The sequence below is a fragment of the Muscardinus avellanarius genome (genome assembly GCF_963383645.1).
Source record: "Muscardinus avellanarius genome assembly, chromosome: 7".
Taxonomy (NCBI): Eukaryota; Metazoa; Chordata; class Mammalia; order Rodentia; family Gliridae; genus Muscardinus; species Muscardinus avellanarius.
This window is the reverse complement of record NC_137793.1, coordinates 22,972,102-22,989,198: the sequence shown is the minus strand read 5'-3', so window position 1 is coordinate 22,989,198 and position 17,097 is coordinate 22,972,102. Positions and strand designations below refer to the sequence as shown.

Here is a 17,097-nt window from a genome sequence, read left to right as displayed (position 1 = left end):
AGGAAGATGGCTTGAGTCAGGAGTTGAGGCCAACAATGCCAATGGATGAAGAGACCCAGTCCTAATTATCTTTCAAACCTGAACCATTCTTTAAAATGTATACTCCAGCAGAGCAGTTAACAGCTAGTTACTTACCATCTCCTCCTACTGAGCCAATATTAAAAATAAAGGTACAAAAAAGATAAACATGTCCTAGAGGCAATTGAAGAAACCACAAATGAAATGACTAGAAAAGGCACCTGACACCTGGAAAAGCACAGGACAGTTCTGCACCCAACCTTTTCCTCACTCTCCAAAACAGGCTACTCCTAAGATAAACAGGAGAAAAAACATCTCCAAGTTACCACCCTACTACCTTGGGAAGTTAAAAATAAAAAAATTAAAAAGACAGTCTTAAAGATTTAGACAAAGGAATGAAGAAAATCATCCAAGAGAATCAAACAGAAAGCCTAAGAATGAATGGAAGTGGAAAACTGAAGGTCCAAGTAAATGGCACTGAACTGGAAAAGAGACCCAGGACACAAACAAGATTCCACAGAAATTCCAGAATGGATCAGGCACACTAAAGAACACAGTAAAACAGCAATCAAGTATGGAATAACACCTATCCTGAGAAAATATTCAGCATGAGCCTTTGTACAAAAAAAACTGAATAAGCACCCCACACACCAACATACATTACAGAAGGATATACAGAACAGGAAACATGTACAAGGCAGAGCATGCAATTAGCTTAAGGTAGAATATGAAGTGTCAAAAATTAACCACCAAGTATCCTCATAACCATATGCTAATTTCTCAAAGAAACTGAGCAAATAGCCACCCCAAGTCATTTTGTTGCTCAGATTAACAATCCAGGAGAAAAGGATGTTCTAGGCTATTTCCAATATGACAGATTTCCTTTGGGAGGCAAGGTTAGGTAGATGGAGGGACTATTTGAAAACATGTCTACATAGTTATGAATGTGAATTATCAGTAGGTAGGAATATATGAGCACTACTAAATACTAAAAACTCTCTGAGAAAAACTATTTGGCAGGATAAAGTGAGACTTTTTCATTCATGAGATTTTTAGGGTACTATTTGCATTTTCAATTGTGTTCAACACTTCTTTGACAAAGTATAAAAAGTTAAAATAAATAGAAAGAAACAGTGCTACTTTATTAAAATACTGAGTTTATTTCACATGTATATTTTTGTCTCCCCACCATTTCCATGTCTGACCACCACCACTACTACTATGTCCTATCATAACATTCCATACATACTTAACCAAGCAAAGGGTGGAGTTCCATCTTTAAAAACTAAACAGGCATTTTGGACAACACATTCTTGGCAATGAAACCTGGACAACATTTATCAAACACGGTAGGGAAAGTTCTCACTTTGCATTATAAAAAGCACAGCCAGATATCAACTGTTACAGAAATGAAATAAGACGGAAAATTTTAACAAACTGTTTCAACTATTTTCTTAAAGAGACTTCCTCCACTGCCAGAGATCTTGAATAGCCTGAAAAAAGAAAACTGTGGTTAGAGAACCACAATACTTCATAGCCATCAATAAATTATTTGCAATTATTTTTCATTCCACCACAAAAAGGTTCACTATAGATAATTAAGAGCTAATTCCAAGGCAATTTACACATAATTTGAATTTCAAATTTATCAATTCAGACATATCATGAAATTTCCCCATGTCTTTATACTGTTGAAATTTCTGACTATCTGTGAAAAAGAGATGATGTAGATGTGAACAGGTATCATGGAATCCTCTAAGAGCAAGACCAGCAGGGAAATGTGGCTTTGAATTATACTAGCATGATTAAGCAGCTTAGGAATCTTCAAGGGGACAGATTATAGCCAGATCAGTTACAGAACTGCCAGATGACGATTAATCTGCCATGTATCTGAAATACCATTTATTATTTCTGATGAAATTCCCTTTAGCCCCTTGATTGCACATAATCTGCTTATAAAATTCCAAAACTTCTAGCTGACATTCAAATTTTTTCTGCCAACTGAACTCACTTAGAAAATACATAATCTCGCTGGGTGTGGTGGCACATGCTTGTAATCCCAGCATTTGGGAGGCTGAGACTGGAGGATCACGGATTGTGCAAAGCCTCAGCTCCTTACTTAGTGAGGCCCTCTGCGCAACTCAGTGAGACGCTGTTTCAAAATGAATAAAAAAAATTGGGCAGGGGGGTATATAGCTCAAATGCCTCTGGGTTCCATCCCCAGACCCGCAAAATAACCAAAAACAAAACCCTTATTCTCAAAATACTTGCCTTTAGTCAATTTGAAGTACCAAATACTTCATGACTTTTGCTACATTTCACCTCAATGACTTCAAATTAACTTTTACTTCCTTCAAATTACTTGGTTCTCCTTTTCCCATGCTAGTTGGTATTTACTAAATCAAATTCTTAAGGGGATGAAATCCATTTTTAAATGATAAACTCAGTAAATGTAGCAATTATCCTAAGTTAGGAGTTTCTCTTCTGTCTATAACTTTCCCTTTTAGGAGTAGCCTTACTGCTTTATCAACTCTTTTTTGGCAGTACTATAGATTGAACCCAGGGGGCATTCTACCTCTGAGCTACATCCCCATAATTTTTTATTCTTTATTTGGAAACTAAGTTGCAAAGGGCCTAAGTAGCTGAGGCTGACTGCAAACCTGCAATCCTGTTTCAGCCTCCCAAGCAATGAGATTACTAGCATGAGACACTTAAATGACAGTACTTATTTAAAATTTGCATAATCTCACTGTTAAGAAATGATTATTATAGTAGGCTTTATGCAGACTAAAATGTACTATTTGGTGTCTACAGAAATATGAATTTTGATGCCTTGAAGGCTGAGACAGGAGGATCTGGGTTTGTAGCCAGCCTCAGCCACTTCCTGAGGCCCTGGCCCTCTACAATGTAGACCCTGTTTCAAAATAAAATATAGGGTGTTCTACCTTCTATATGGAAGTAGAATGTTACTGGTTTCCATCTCCAGACCCCCCCCAAAAAAACCCAACAATAAAAAATAGTGCTGGAGGTATAGCTTGAAGGTAGGATGCCACTGGGTTCCATCCCCAGTACAAAAAAAAAAAAAACCTGGAGAATTTTTATGACACTTACTTTGCCAAAAAAACGCTGCTTGACCAGCATTTTATAGAATTAAAGCCCAATATTCAACTATGGATAGTCTGAACCTTCATAAACATCCAAACAATTTCTTTGTACTGGAGAATTGACTCAAATGCATTTTATTTCTGAGCTATACAGCTAGCCCTCAGCAGAGTACCAAAAATGCTGAATTCAGTAATCAAGAAATAATTACCAACTGTATAAAAGCTGGGAAAAATACACCAAGTTGTCGGTCTCTGCCAACTAAATTCCTAACTAACAGCTTCCATGTACTGTCTGTGATTAGAAACCTTTTAAAAGGAGTCAGTACTTAAGTGACTAAATAAAAGGATAATCTTCTTAAATCACAGTAAAAACTTGAACTTGGTCATTTCACCAAGAAAACTCAGTTACCTCCTGGTCAGTCATCCGGAAGCAATTCTTCACGTAATTGATGAACTTCGCCTCCACTTTGGGTAGTGAACCGCCCTATTGAGAAAGAACCATTACATGTAGTATAGGAATATTATTTTTGAAACAGCGTCAGGAAATTCAAAAATTTTTATAGTCTTACTGTTTTCAGTTCACTACTTGTCCCTCATTTTCATTTTTTAAAATACTAATTGTCTTGGAGGCCCATAAAACACTAACAGGCAAGCCTATCAGGCTAATAGTCTTTTGGTATTCCTGTAATAATAGGTTTGCCCAGGCACATAATTATCAATTTAGCTGCCTATGCATGTTTTATACCTACTACTCAGAACCAAATACTGAAATGTTATATCCTCCTTTTAAGAACCATGTTACAAGTGACTTAAAACATTTACCAAGATGTAGGTCAACACAACACTAAACTGGGATACCAATTCAGAGAAAATATAGTTGAAGAAAAAATTTGTATGAACTATATACATGTAACATCTGGCACTTCAAATTGTATATTATAGGCAAGCAGCTGCAAAAGCATTAGAAATACCAAAGACTTTGTCATCAAAATTCTCAAGATAGTAGAACTATTACAAGTACTCTGAAAATGTTTATATTACTTTGAAATTCTCATTTACGGTATTACATATTTTTATTCCCTACTTCATACCTATCTTAACTATTTTATATAGGATTGAGAAAGCTAAATGCTGGAGACAATGTGGGAATCTACTAAGATTAAAATTCTCATGTTGTCTCTATCACTAGAAAATAAACCTATTTTCCATTTTAAAATTATTGTCACATACATCCTTAATTCATTCAAATATTTATTGAGCAGCTAAGGAGATACAAAGATGATTAAAACATGTTCAAAGAGATGAAGTATATATGTACAATAGAAAGCAATATGTAAGATTCACTGAATCACAGCAGTCAAAAGGACAGTGCTTTAGGAAATAGATTGCTTCCAGCCTGGAAGGGGGTGTAGGTGGCAAATCAGGAAAGGGGATTGAGATTAAAATAGAAGGCTTCAGTCTGGATTGTTGATGATACTCAGTATGGACTATATTTGTTTCTCCTTTTCCTCTCTCCCCATCTTTGGGCTTAATTTACCAGTAGTGCCCAGGACTGTTCAATGCGCCTGCAATTAAACCAAGGAGATAGGACCACATTAAAATGGGGAGGAGGGGCATTATTTTAGCACTGTATCCAAGGGATAAAAATAAAATCAGTGATACCAGGAACATGAAAAGTTTTACAAAGTGGCTAAAGCAAAACAAGAAAACATATTATGGTACTATAATCTTTCCATTCACCACTGCATAAGGAAATCTGAAGCCATGTAGTCTATAGAGCACAGTGGGAACAGGGAAAGGAGTTGGCAGTTCTTCACCACCCACATTTATTCTCAGTTAAAAAAAGTCTAAACACTATCCTCTCAAATGTGGCAAGACTTTTAAAAGCAATTATTCCATGTTACACAAGTCCAGGTCACCAAAGTTAAATTTTAGTTGCCAATAAAGTAGCCGAAGAGCTAATCTCACACTTCCTAAGACAAGGAAACGGCACTCAGTGGAACACACCTGTAAACCCAGCACACAGGAGGCAAATATATGAAAGACGCATGTTGGAAACTAGTGCATGCTAACTTCATAAGACCATGACTTAAAACAAAAGGGCTGGGGAGTGTAACCCAGGTATAATGCCCCTGGATTCCATCCCAGTTCTACACATACACAGAGACTAAATGTAAGCCTATTAGTTAGTTACAAAACTCAAGGTATTACCACAATAATGACTGGAAATATATTAAATTAAAAAGCAAAGAAAATGACTCGTTACTAAAAAATGTTTTAAAATGTTCAATTATTAGAAATTGATTTCTCAACTAGAACACCAAGCAGTCAAGACTGTATCTCTAGTCAAGACTCTCTACTTTGCAATTTTACTGGAGACTCATACGCCCTCTGCTGGTTCTACAGCAAACAGAACAGGCAAAATGGTTTTCACTGATAAGCTTTCAGTTCAGAAAGCTTACAATCAATATGCTTTCATTTAACAGAAAATTCACATGCAAAAAGTTGCCTAATTGTTTTTAAATATTCATTTTCCAAAATAAACTTTAAGAAAGGGTTAAGGGTACAGGAAAAGGGCAAAAGGAAATATATAACTATACCTCCACACAAAGGTACTAACTACACAAGGGGGGGGTAGACATATCAATATTCTTTATGATAATTTTACTTACTTTTTCTATACTTGCTTGCATTTTTGCTTTAATGTCTTCTACAGAAGTAGGTCCTTTGGGGGTTTTAGGGGTTTTTTCCTGTTTTTTGAAGGATTCTTGACCCTGTAAAAAATCAAGTTCATTTTCAAAAGGCCTATTACCTCAATTATTTTTAAAATCCTCCCTTATAAAACCAAGATTATAGAATTATTATAAATTATTCTGGCACTGGGGATTGAACCCAAAGGCCTACCTCAGATACACCTCCAGTCCTAATTTTTTTTTGGAAACAGGTTCTTGCTAAGTTGTTTAGGTTATTCTTGAACCTGTGATCCTGACTCAGACTCCCAAGTACCAAAATTACAAGTATGTACCATCATGCCCAGCTATACAATAGCAATGACACCAACCAAAATCAGTGTTCTGATGCCTGGGGATCATGTGATCATCTCCATAGATCAAGCACCATAAAATACCGGGATATTTTTTTTTTGGTGGTACTGGGGTTCCTGGAAGCCCTTCTACCTCCGGGCTATACTCCCAGACCTATTTTTACATTTTTATTTGGAAACAGGGTCTCCTAAGCCAGCACGCGTGGCTGGCTTCGAACCTGCGCAATCCTCCGGTCTCTGCCTCCCAAGCGCGGGGATTACAAGCGTGCGCCACAACGCCCGGCTCGTATATACCGGGATATTTTAAGCTCACATATATATGTATGCTTCTTTCCCCAACTGGGGGATTATCAAGAGCCTTCTGGTGTATATGCGAACAATGAACATAAGATAACTTGTTATCTTTCTTCACTACTTTGGCAAAGCTTACATTGCAACTTACTTTTGATCTTGGTGTAGATGGTTTTGAGTCTTTTCCATTCTGGTTAGATTTCTGCGCATTTTTGGCTGGAGTATCTCGTACAGACTGCAATTAGAAATCTTAAATCACTCCATGTAGACTTTGTAGAGCTATTAATGCAAACTACCCCAATCATGGATTCTTTAATTTTTTTGCGGGTCTGGGGATGGAACCCAGGGACATTCTACCTCGAAGCTACATTCCCTGCCCTATTTTTAATTCTTTATTTGAAACATGGTCTCACTGAATTGCAAAGAGCCTAAGTAGCTGAGGCTGGCTGCGAACCATGATCCTCTGTTCTCAGCCACGGAATGCTGGGATTAAAAGCATGCATCCACTCCCAGCTCCCAATCATGGGATTCCTTTTTTTTCTGGTGATACTGGGGTTCCTGGAAACCCTTCTACCTCAGGGCCTCCCAAGTGCAGGGATTACAAGCGTGCGCCACCACGCCCAGCCAATCATGGGATTCTTACAGCAGCATTTTGAGAAGTTTGTCAACATTTAACAATTTGTGGGCTAAAATAAAAGCAACCTGTTCTCCAGTGGTGCTAAGTAGGAACTAATTTCCAGTATTAGATTCTCTCTCAAAAAAACTCAAGTTTTCAGCTGGGCATGGTGGCATGCACTTATAATCACAGTACTTGGGAGGCTAAGTCAGAAGGATCAGATTCATTCATGGCCAGCATCAAATAACTTAATGAAACCCTGTTTCAAAAAGAAAATGGGGCTTGAGTAAAATAACACAAGAGGTAGAATGTCCCTGGAGTTCAATTCCCAGTGCTACATAAAGCTTTCCTTAGCAAGTAAATACCACTATCATTTTTAGTCTTACTTTTTGATAATGGCGATTGAACCCAAGGGTATTCTGCCAACAAGCAGGGTCTAAGTTATTGAGGGTCTGGCTATATTGCTGAGGATGGGCCCAAAGCCCAGATTTTCTCGGGCTCTCAAGTACTAGCATTAGTTTTATACTACACACCTATCCAGCTGAACTATTTTTGATGACTATCTTAAAATATTGCATACTCACTTTTTTCACTGGAACTTTTTCTTCAGTTTCCTCATCATCAAAATCATCATCATCCTCCCTACAAATATATTAAACCAAAACATTAACTCCCAAAACTTTGGGAAAGTTGACAAACTAAAAAGCAAGATCTAAGAGATTTGCAAACTACATTCAAATATTCTTTATTAAAAAATATCTACAAACTAGTATAGCACTGTTTCTAGAGTACATAAAAATTCTTGGTTTGGGGGGGGATAGCTCATTGGAAGAACACCTGCCCAGCATGAGTCCCTAGTTTCGATCTCATACAAAGAACTCCTAGGACTCATTAGAAAGCACAACTGTTTTTCAAATAGGCAAAGAATGTGAACACTTCTTCAAACACAAATGGCATCTAAGCTGACCATTTCATTAGTAATCAAGGAAAAGCAAACCAAACCCAGTGATACTTCTTCATATCACCAGGATGGCTACACACAAATAGAGAATCTGAGCAAATCAGAATCCCATATATTAATGGTCAAAATATAAATTAGGTTAGAAAACAAGCTTAAATGTGTTCAAGTTAAACTTGCGTATAAGATTTTGTCATCCTACTCTATAAGCATTTACCTGAGAAAAAGGAAATTGCATTCAAAACTATCAGGAGCCCAAAAAATGACCCAAATCTTCACATGGATATCCAGTCATAAAAGGGAATAAAGTACTAATACATGAATCCAGGATGAAGTTTAAAAATACTGTTTTAGGTGTAGCTCAGAGATAGAATGCCTCTGGGTTCCACCCCCAATACCACAAAATTAAAAAAGCAAATTCTTAATTGTTCTTACATCAACAATTACATGCACTCTGTGGCATTGGGAATTGACTCCAGTACCAATCTGCATTATACCCAATCCTATTTTACTTTTTAATTATATGCACTATCATGTGTGGTCCTCTTAAATATTTCTTGTAAAATACATTAGGAAATATCCAAACAGATAAACCCATCATTACTGTTGATCAGGATCCAAATCAGGTCTTTGTCCAAAGCCTTACTCAAATGGATTATGTCTCTGAATATGTTATTGGACACTCCTATGCAAAGGTAACTAAACACTATTACTCAGGCATAACTATCTCATTTCTCTTTGGGGTATCTTGTTTAAATGTTATAGGTAGCAAAAAATAATTTGTGGTACTGGGGGTAGAGCCCAAGGGCTTTTCTATCTCCAGGCTACACCAGACCTATTTTATACTTTATTTAGAAACAGGGTCTCACTAAGTTGCTGACAGCCTCTCAGAGTAGCTTTGAACTTGTGCCATTCTCCTGTCTCAGCCTCTGTGCTGGGATTACAAGTGTTTGCCACCACGCCCAGCAGCAAAACATTTTTTATGTAATCAGATAGTAGAGCTCAATTTAAGCATGACATGCATATATATTCCAAAGTTTCAAAGCATTCAAGCACCTCTGCCATCTATTTCCTGTCTTGACTGCCATCTATGTTCAAGTTGGTGGTGGTAGAGGGTGTTCCCAGAACCTGGTTACTAAAGAACCTAAACTCTAGATTTGATTATCAGCACACATTTTCTTGAAACTCTTAAAATTCTCTGAAGTATTTTCCATATCACATGTGAATCAATCTCAGTATTTAGGGACAAAGTTTATACAAGAATTAAGCTTTCAGTTACTGGTAATATTACACAAAATAGGGACAGGGGTATAAGAGGTAGTAGAATGACCCTGAAGTCAGTCCCCAGCACTCTCAGAAATTAAAGCTGTGCGTGGTGGCGCACGTTTTTAATCCCATCATTTGAGGGGCTGAGACCTGGAGGATCACAGTTCGCGGGACAGCCCCAACTTACTTAGGCCCTCTACAACTCAGTGAGACCCCGTTTCAAAATAAAGAATAAAAAATTGGACATGGCGTGTAGCTCAGAGGTCAAATGCCTCTGGGTTCCATACCCAGACTCACAAGAAAAAAAAAAGAAATTAAAAAAACAATTATGCTGGGCCTGGTGACATGCTTTTAATTCCAGTATTTGGGAGGCTGAGACAAGGTTGCAGGTTTGCCCCTGAGGTCTGCAACTTAGTGAGACCCTGTTTCAAAATAAAAAAGGGCCAGGGGTGTAGTTCAGAGGTAGAAGAATGCCCCTGGGGTTCAATCCCCAGTACTGGAAAAAAAAATTATGGACTACCAGTTTATTCCATACTGCACATGTAACTGTTTCCACCCCAGCTTAATCTAATATATATATATATATATATATATATATATATATATGCATGAAATCTGGTTTCCAACCATATTTTAAGTTTTTCTTTGCAGAGCTGGGAAATGAACCCAGGGTATCCACCTGAGCTACGCTCCCAGCCCTATTCTTTTTATTTTGAAATAGAGTTGGGGGGACTCACAGGCTGTGAATCATGATCCTCTCTCCTGTCCATCTTAAGTACTGGGATTACAAGTGTGCACTACCAGTCAGCACATTTCTTAGGAACATTTCTTAGAAAATGTTAATGTCCCTTTCACAATCTTATTCTCATGTTAAACAAGTACAGTCCAAATTAATTCTTTGTAGGAATACAACCTTAATTTATAAAATGTTAACTGGAGCTATTATTTTATACCATTTTATGCATCATTTAAGCATAAAATACACTAAGTTTAATAGTGTAAAGTATTAAATATTAATGAAAAAGGTTATCTAGTTAAAAACTGTTACATACTGTACCTTTTCAGAACACTCACAATTTACAGGAGCCTTTTAAAGGGCAGTATCTTTTTAACTGCTCACATTTACCACTTACCCTTATTTAATTATAAATGATCAGAAGATTATCCTGGCAAATGATTTTCTTAGAGTTCTTCATATGCATATTATCAAGCAAATTCCTAAGGGCATACTACTTACTCATCATCATCTTCATCATCATCGTCATCATCATCGTCATCTTCATCAGCAGCAAGCTTTACTTTTTTCTTAAAGAGAAATATATACTCATGATCAAGAGCTGATCCCTATCACCACACTAAAGAGTTTAATGCACAATCTCTAGTAAAATCACATTACCTGCGGTACCTTGCTACCACTTCCAGGGGCAGATCGCTTTCCAGATATACTTAGGAGTTTTACATCTTCCTCTTCTTCATCTTCTGACTCTGCATCTTCTTCCACAGCTAAAAAAAATTTAGACACTAATAAACTTCTCAGCTTTTTGGCTAAGATCATGTGTAGAGCAAGCAAGAACTCAGAAAAATGAACACTAATAACATGACTACTAAAAACTCAGAATTCTAAGCCACAACTGTAATCACTACTGGGAAAGATGAGACAGGAAGCCTGCAGGTGTTGGGAGACAGTCTCAAGAACTTAGTTAAGACTGTTTCAAATCAATCCTAAGTCCTCCCCTACATACAGATCCTCAAGACAGCTGCTAATTAGGATCAGAATTTGTTTCAAAGAATTTTCTAGCTCATTGTAAAATTTAAAAAACAAACCAGGTCTCTTCAGATAAAAATTTACTACTGTCCAGCCAGGTGTGGTGGCACATGCCTATAAACCCGTAACTTGGGAGACTGAGACTGCAGGATCGCAGGTTGAGACTCAGCAAGTTGTGACTCAATTGAGGAACTGTTTCAAAATAAAAACAAAATTGGGCCAGGCATGATGGTGCACACTTGTCATCTCAGCATTTGGGAGGCTGAGACAGGAGGATTCAGGTTCACAGTCAGCCTCAGCTACTTAATGAGGCCTTTTGCAACTCAGTGAGACCCTGTTTCAAAATAAAGAACAAAAAATAGGGCTGGGAGTATAGCTCAGAGGTAGAATGCCCCTGGGTTCCCTCTCCAGTACTGCAAAAAATAGATTAAAAAAAACTGGGCTGGGAATGTAGCTCGGGTAGAATGCATCTGGGTTCAATCCTCAGTATAAAAAAATACTTTATTCCTACTTGATCTCATTAGCAAACAGTACTAGTAGGACTAAAGCATGCTTCAAAAAATTCAAACTGGGAATAAAATGAAGAGAATAGAGTAAATAAAAACATACCTACTAAATGTTGTCCACTAATATGCACAGGCCCTGAGCCACACTTCAACCTTAAGACCACAGGTGGTGTAATTTCAAAGCCCCCAAGAGAAACCTAAAAGTGAAAAAAAAATTATAATTAAACACTGAAGAAATGTTTGTACAACAGGCATTATGGCAAGCCGATATTAAACCAAATCAAACTGATGAACTTGTTCTTCCACCTGATCAAGAAACAGAAACTATCAAATGTTAACCATTCAAACCCGGTGACAAAATAACTGAGACAAATATTTCCCTTTCTCTACCTCCCTTATGTAATTTAATTCACCTACCTTAAAACACATCTAAACACTGACATAAACCCAAACTTTAAGTGCCCTTACCGTTGGCTGCACAGACATTTTCAAAGTTGCCAATGTTACTTTAATTGGACTGCCTTCATAGTTCATTGCCTCTGCTTCCACAATGTGCAACTCATCCTTTGCACCAGCACCTAAACTGACCTGTGAACAAAAAATAACACTTCAATGTCACATAACCATTTTAAACCCCCCAAAATCCATTATATACCTAAAACCTGTGCAGTGTTGCCAGCTCACTGTAGATCATCTGGGACACCAAGTTCTCATGCACAGTAAGTTTAAAGATATATTAAACGTGTAATATGCCTCCCATATTTATTGGGCAACTACTACAAAGCTATTAAGCAGCTTAGCTGGGGGGGGGGAGACACAAGATTATTGTGCCCTAGAAAGCTTTATAATGGAATTGATGAAGCAAGGGAATACGAGTATTACTGAGCAGGACACAGTGGAACATGCCTGCCTATAGTCCCAGTCCTTGGAAGGCGGAGACAAGAGAATCCTAGGCTGTGACTGGAAGCCAGTTCAACTTAGTGAGACCCTGTTTCAAAAATAAAAAATCAAATAGGTTGAGGGAGTAGCTTGAAGGTAGGATGCAAATTATAATACAGTATACACTACTCCCATTATAACAAGTGCTCCTATAAGCAGTAGAGAAGTCTTAAGCCACATGGATCATAAACCAACGTTGAAATTTAGTATTTTCAAAGTTACATACCGTTCTTAATGATAACTGGTGCTCGTTTTCATCATTATCCACTTTAAAGTGATAATCTTTGTCAGCCTTGAGCTCACAACCTGTAAATAATGGGGAAAAAAATGAAATCTCACTTGAAGAAAACACTGCAAAATTAAATGTTAGTTTGCAGAACTAGTTTTTCACTACTTTGGCAACCAAAGAGTAAGGCAGAATAGTCTCTTGGCTTTTCTGAACATAACTGATTATCAATAAAAATCTTAATAAACCCCACTTTCTCCAGCTACACTGACAGACACAGTATGATTCTGCAGATAGTAATCTAACTGAACCTAGTATTTTAAACTAAGCTTAATGAACAATGTTGGTAATTCCCCACTATTTAAAAAAGCTGATATACCTAAGTTTTCAAAAGTGGAAGATTACAAATGAGAATGGTTACAACACTGATATATGCAGTTTAAATGATACAGAAGCTCTACTACTGTACCAAATCCTATTTATAGCTAGGTATAAATCCTTTGAACAGTACATCAATCCGACTACGTAAATGAAAATTGTTTTAAATGCTATCAGAATAAACCTTCAATTTATTTTACCTAAGTTACTAGCACACAAAAATGCTATGGCTCTATCAACAAATCTCAACATAATTGAGGTAAAATGGCTAGGACTTGCGCTACAATATGTGGCACAAAAAAGCACACCGCCTTCAATTAGGTTTATCAAATTAGAACTCTGAAGAGGTACTGGGCATATGCTATAAGCAAGCAATGAGTAGGGGAGGGGTCCCTAAAGCCGCGATTCCAACCTCATGTTCTTTAACTGAACCAACGGTGCCCATGTCCAATGCAGTACTGAAGGCAGTCTGTTTTCCTTACTTCCCGCATAGATTAGACGCACTTTGTGCACATTTGTTATGTCCAAAGGTGGTCAATATCATCAACCGCAAATGGGGCTAGTTCCATCTCAGTTGGCTCTAAAGATGCTAATACCACCTATGTTCTAAACACCTAACAATGACCTCCAAAATCCTGGCACTAGCAGACCCTTTACCCAACAATTTCCGCCCAAGAAGCCTCAGGACCCCTGGCTCGAAACAGACCTTTGAGACCCGGATGTAGAGCCCACACCTCCTCCCCACCAACCACGTGGCAACCACGTGCTCTTAGCGGCAGCCGCCTCCTCACGCCGAACCGCGCCTCCCCTCCCCCGGTAACTCGCCGAGGCACCCAGAATTATTTTGTCTCAGAGCTGTGGACGAAGGATCTGAGCACTTCAGCAGGATTGGCCTATCTCCCCCTCCAACACAGGGGCCCCTGCCCGTCACCATGAATCCCGCATAACATCCTGGGCCTCCCGCCTGGGGCCCAGCACCAAAGAGACCAACCCCGAATCAAGAGCCTATAAACTTGCGCACACCTACGAGGCCCGTGCCCGTGGCCGTTTGTATTACCCGAGGCGAAGCTGGGCCTCAGCAGACCGGCTCTGCATCACCTCAGGCCCTAGGCCGCGGATCGCTTCCCCCGGCTCCAGGCCGCTCCCCGTGCCCCGTTCGGGCCGCCGCCGCCCCCCAGGCGCCCATCGCGCAGCCTCCAAAGCCGCAGGCGCCTCCCTCCCCGGCGACCAGCCCAGGCCTCAGTTAAGATTCCCGCCCCCCCCCAACCACCAGGCCCTGCTCGGCCTCGCTCCAACACTACCCCCGAAACAATTACCAAAAAGATAGTTCTGTGGCCTCAGGGGGCTCATGTCCATATCCATTGAATCTTCCATGAGGTGACGGCACGCACTTAGGTGGGAGACGAGGCGGACGGAGAAGAATGACCAGCGCCTCAGAGAATAGACGCGCAGGACGGAATCACGCCAGGGAAAGAACGCGGGCTGCCCGCGCACATATATAGCCCCTGCAGATCTCGCGAGATCTCCTCAAGTCCCGCCTCCCGCGCGCGTGCTCCGAGGCCCCCTCCCGTCCCGTTGCACTCCTGCGCAAGCGCTCTTCAATCCCACTCCTTTCTAACCCGCCCCCCCACCTCCTCCAGGTACTTCGCGGGCTCCTACTGAGCACGCGCACTCGGACCACGGCCCCACCCTCCGCCGCCGTCACTCGTGCGCACGCGTGCGTCGTCTCGCCAGCGCGCTCCCCACCTCCAGCAGTTCCACGTCCTCTCCTGTGCGGGCGCCGGCTTCGCGCCAAGAGCCTGCGCAGCCCACCCTGCAAAATGGCGCCAGCAGTCCTTAGTTGTAATACGCAGGAAGGGTCCGCCGGTGGGAAATGAGCCAGAGAGCGGCTCGGCTCATCTTTTTGCATTCTCTAGTACTCCCAGTAAGCATGGCCACCTCAGGATTTTTTATTTGCCTAAAGGCCCCGAGACAGAGCAGAGGACAAGCTAACCTTTTTTGAATAGGAAGGATGTCGTTACTGGCCAGATTTACTGTGCTTCGATAACTATGTTTTCCGAGGAAGCATCTCCGGAGCCGAAGATGCCATCTTTACATCAATTAAGTATAACCAAAAGAAGACCAAATCGGTCTACAAAGAACAGGCTAACCTAAAAGTTTAGGGGGTGTGCAGCCCCGCGGGACTGCAGATCTTTATCCTCCGTGGTACAAGAAAGCTTGTGACTTGTAAAAATAACTTTTTTTTTTTTTTTTTTACGGCACTGGGGATGGAACTCAGGCGCCTTCTACCTCCGGGCTACACTCCCAGACCGATTTTATATTTTTATTTGGAAACAGGGTCTCACTAAATTGAGCATACTTGTAATCCCAGCGCTTGGGAGGCTGAGACAGGAGGATTGCACAGGTTCGACGCCAGCCTCAACTACTTAGTGAGCTGTCACCAATTTAGAGACCCTGTTTCCAAATAAATTATTAATAGGGCTGGGAGTGTAGTCCGGAGGTGGATAGCCCCAGGGTTCCATCCCCGAGTACCACCAAAAAAAAAAAAAAAAAAATCACTCCCTACCCCCTCTCCAGCACTGGGACTTTGAGGATACCACTAATTATGTTTTTTTAACCTCAACACTAAACAAATTTAAGAAATATTGTAAAGAATAAAAATAGTGATAGCAATGTGCTCTCTGTGTGTCTCTGTCTCTCTCTCTTGTGGTACTGGGGATGGAATACAGGGGCATTCTACCTCCAAGCTATACACCCCCAGTCTTATTTTATTCCTTTATTTTGAAACAGGGCCTCACTAAGTTGCTGGGGCTGACCGTGAAACTGCTATCCTCCTGACTGATCCTCCTGACTCAGCCACTAAGACCTGTGCTCTATTTTCCAAATACAATATAGTTGGGAAGATAAGTTATATGCATATAAGCCAGTTGTGAAGAGAATCAGATTACTAAATATGGAGAAATCAGAATCAACATGTGAATGAGGGCAAGTGCTTTCTCAATTTTCCCTCATCCCCAACTAAAGAAGTCTAGCCCACGACTGTAATCCCAGTATTTGGGAGGCTGAGACAGGATGATTGCAGAGTAGAGCTCAATCTCATCAACCTTGTGAAGCCCTCCACAATTTAGTGAGACACTGTTTCAAAAAAAAAAAAAAAAAAAGTAGGGCTGAGTATGTAATGAGAGATCTAATGCCTCTGGGATCTATCCCCATAATCCCCCATAAACACACACACACACACACACACACACACACACACACACACCCCAAGAAAGAAAAGTCTTCAGCCTGACTTTTTGATATTTTGAGATGCACAACACAAACAATTGCAACAGAAAATCTTCAAATTCTGGAGTCTATGTATGTTAAAGAAACAGGAAATTTGGGGAAAGGGGAGAGGGAGACATCACTGAATTAGATTAGACATTTACAATAAGCAAGTCATCGCTTCTCAGCCTTTTGGCTAAGATCAAGTGTAGAATGAGCAAGTCTCAGCTGTTGACTCAGGCCTATAATCCCGGACTTGGGAGGCTGAGGCAGGAAGATTGTAGGTCTGAAGCCAGCCTCAGCAATTAAGAGAGACCCTGTTTCCAAATAAAATGTAAAATATAGGCTGGGAGTGTAGCTCAGAGGTAGAATTTCCCCTTAGTTCAATCCCCAGTATCACATACACACACACACACACACACACACACACACACACACACACACACAGTCTCAAGACTACAAGACAGTGGAGGAGGAGGCCTTAAGTTTCCTTTGAATCCAGGCAAATCAAAGTGGGGATTCCAAATACTAGGATTACAAGTATGCAACACCAGGTCTGTCAGACCCTGGTAATTTGAAGGCAGCTCTGTATACAGCCTGAGCCATATGGGAGCCATTGCTAGTGTTATGTGAACAAACACATTAGCTGTTTTAACATCTCAGGCTCCTGGTCTAAGTATGCGCTCATAGAGTCAAGATATTTAAAAATAGATTTTTCAG

General features: G+C 40.0%; 1 protein-coding gene across 1 annotated transcript; it reads right to left on the bottom strand.

Annotated features, from left to right (window-relative positions):
• Positions 1-1,375: 1,375 nt before the first annotated feature.
• NPM1 (nucleophosmin 1) lies at positions 1,376-14,484 on the bottom strand (the record flags this gene model as incomplete). The annotated part of the gene is made up of 11 exons (XM_080698276.1): positions 1,376-1,511; positions 3,532-3,606; positions 5,795-5,896; positions 6,608-6,691; positions 7,657-7,714; positions 10,534-10,601; positions 10,693-10,799; positions 11,671-11,764; positions 12,036-12,155; positions 12,733-12,812; positions 14,427-14,484. 11 exons carry the CDS (start codon positions 14,482-14,484, stop codon positions 1,473-1,475), a joined length of 885 nt encoding a protein of 294 aa, XP_080554402.1. The 3' UTR covers positions 1,376-1,472.
• Between the last annotated feature and the right edge of the window lie 2,613 nt (positions 14,485-17,097).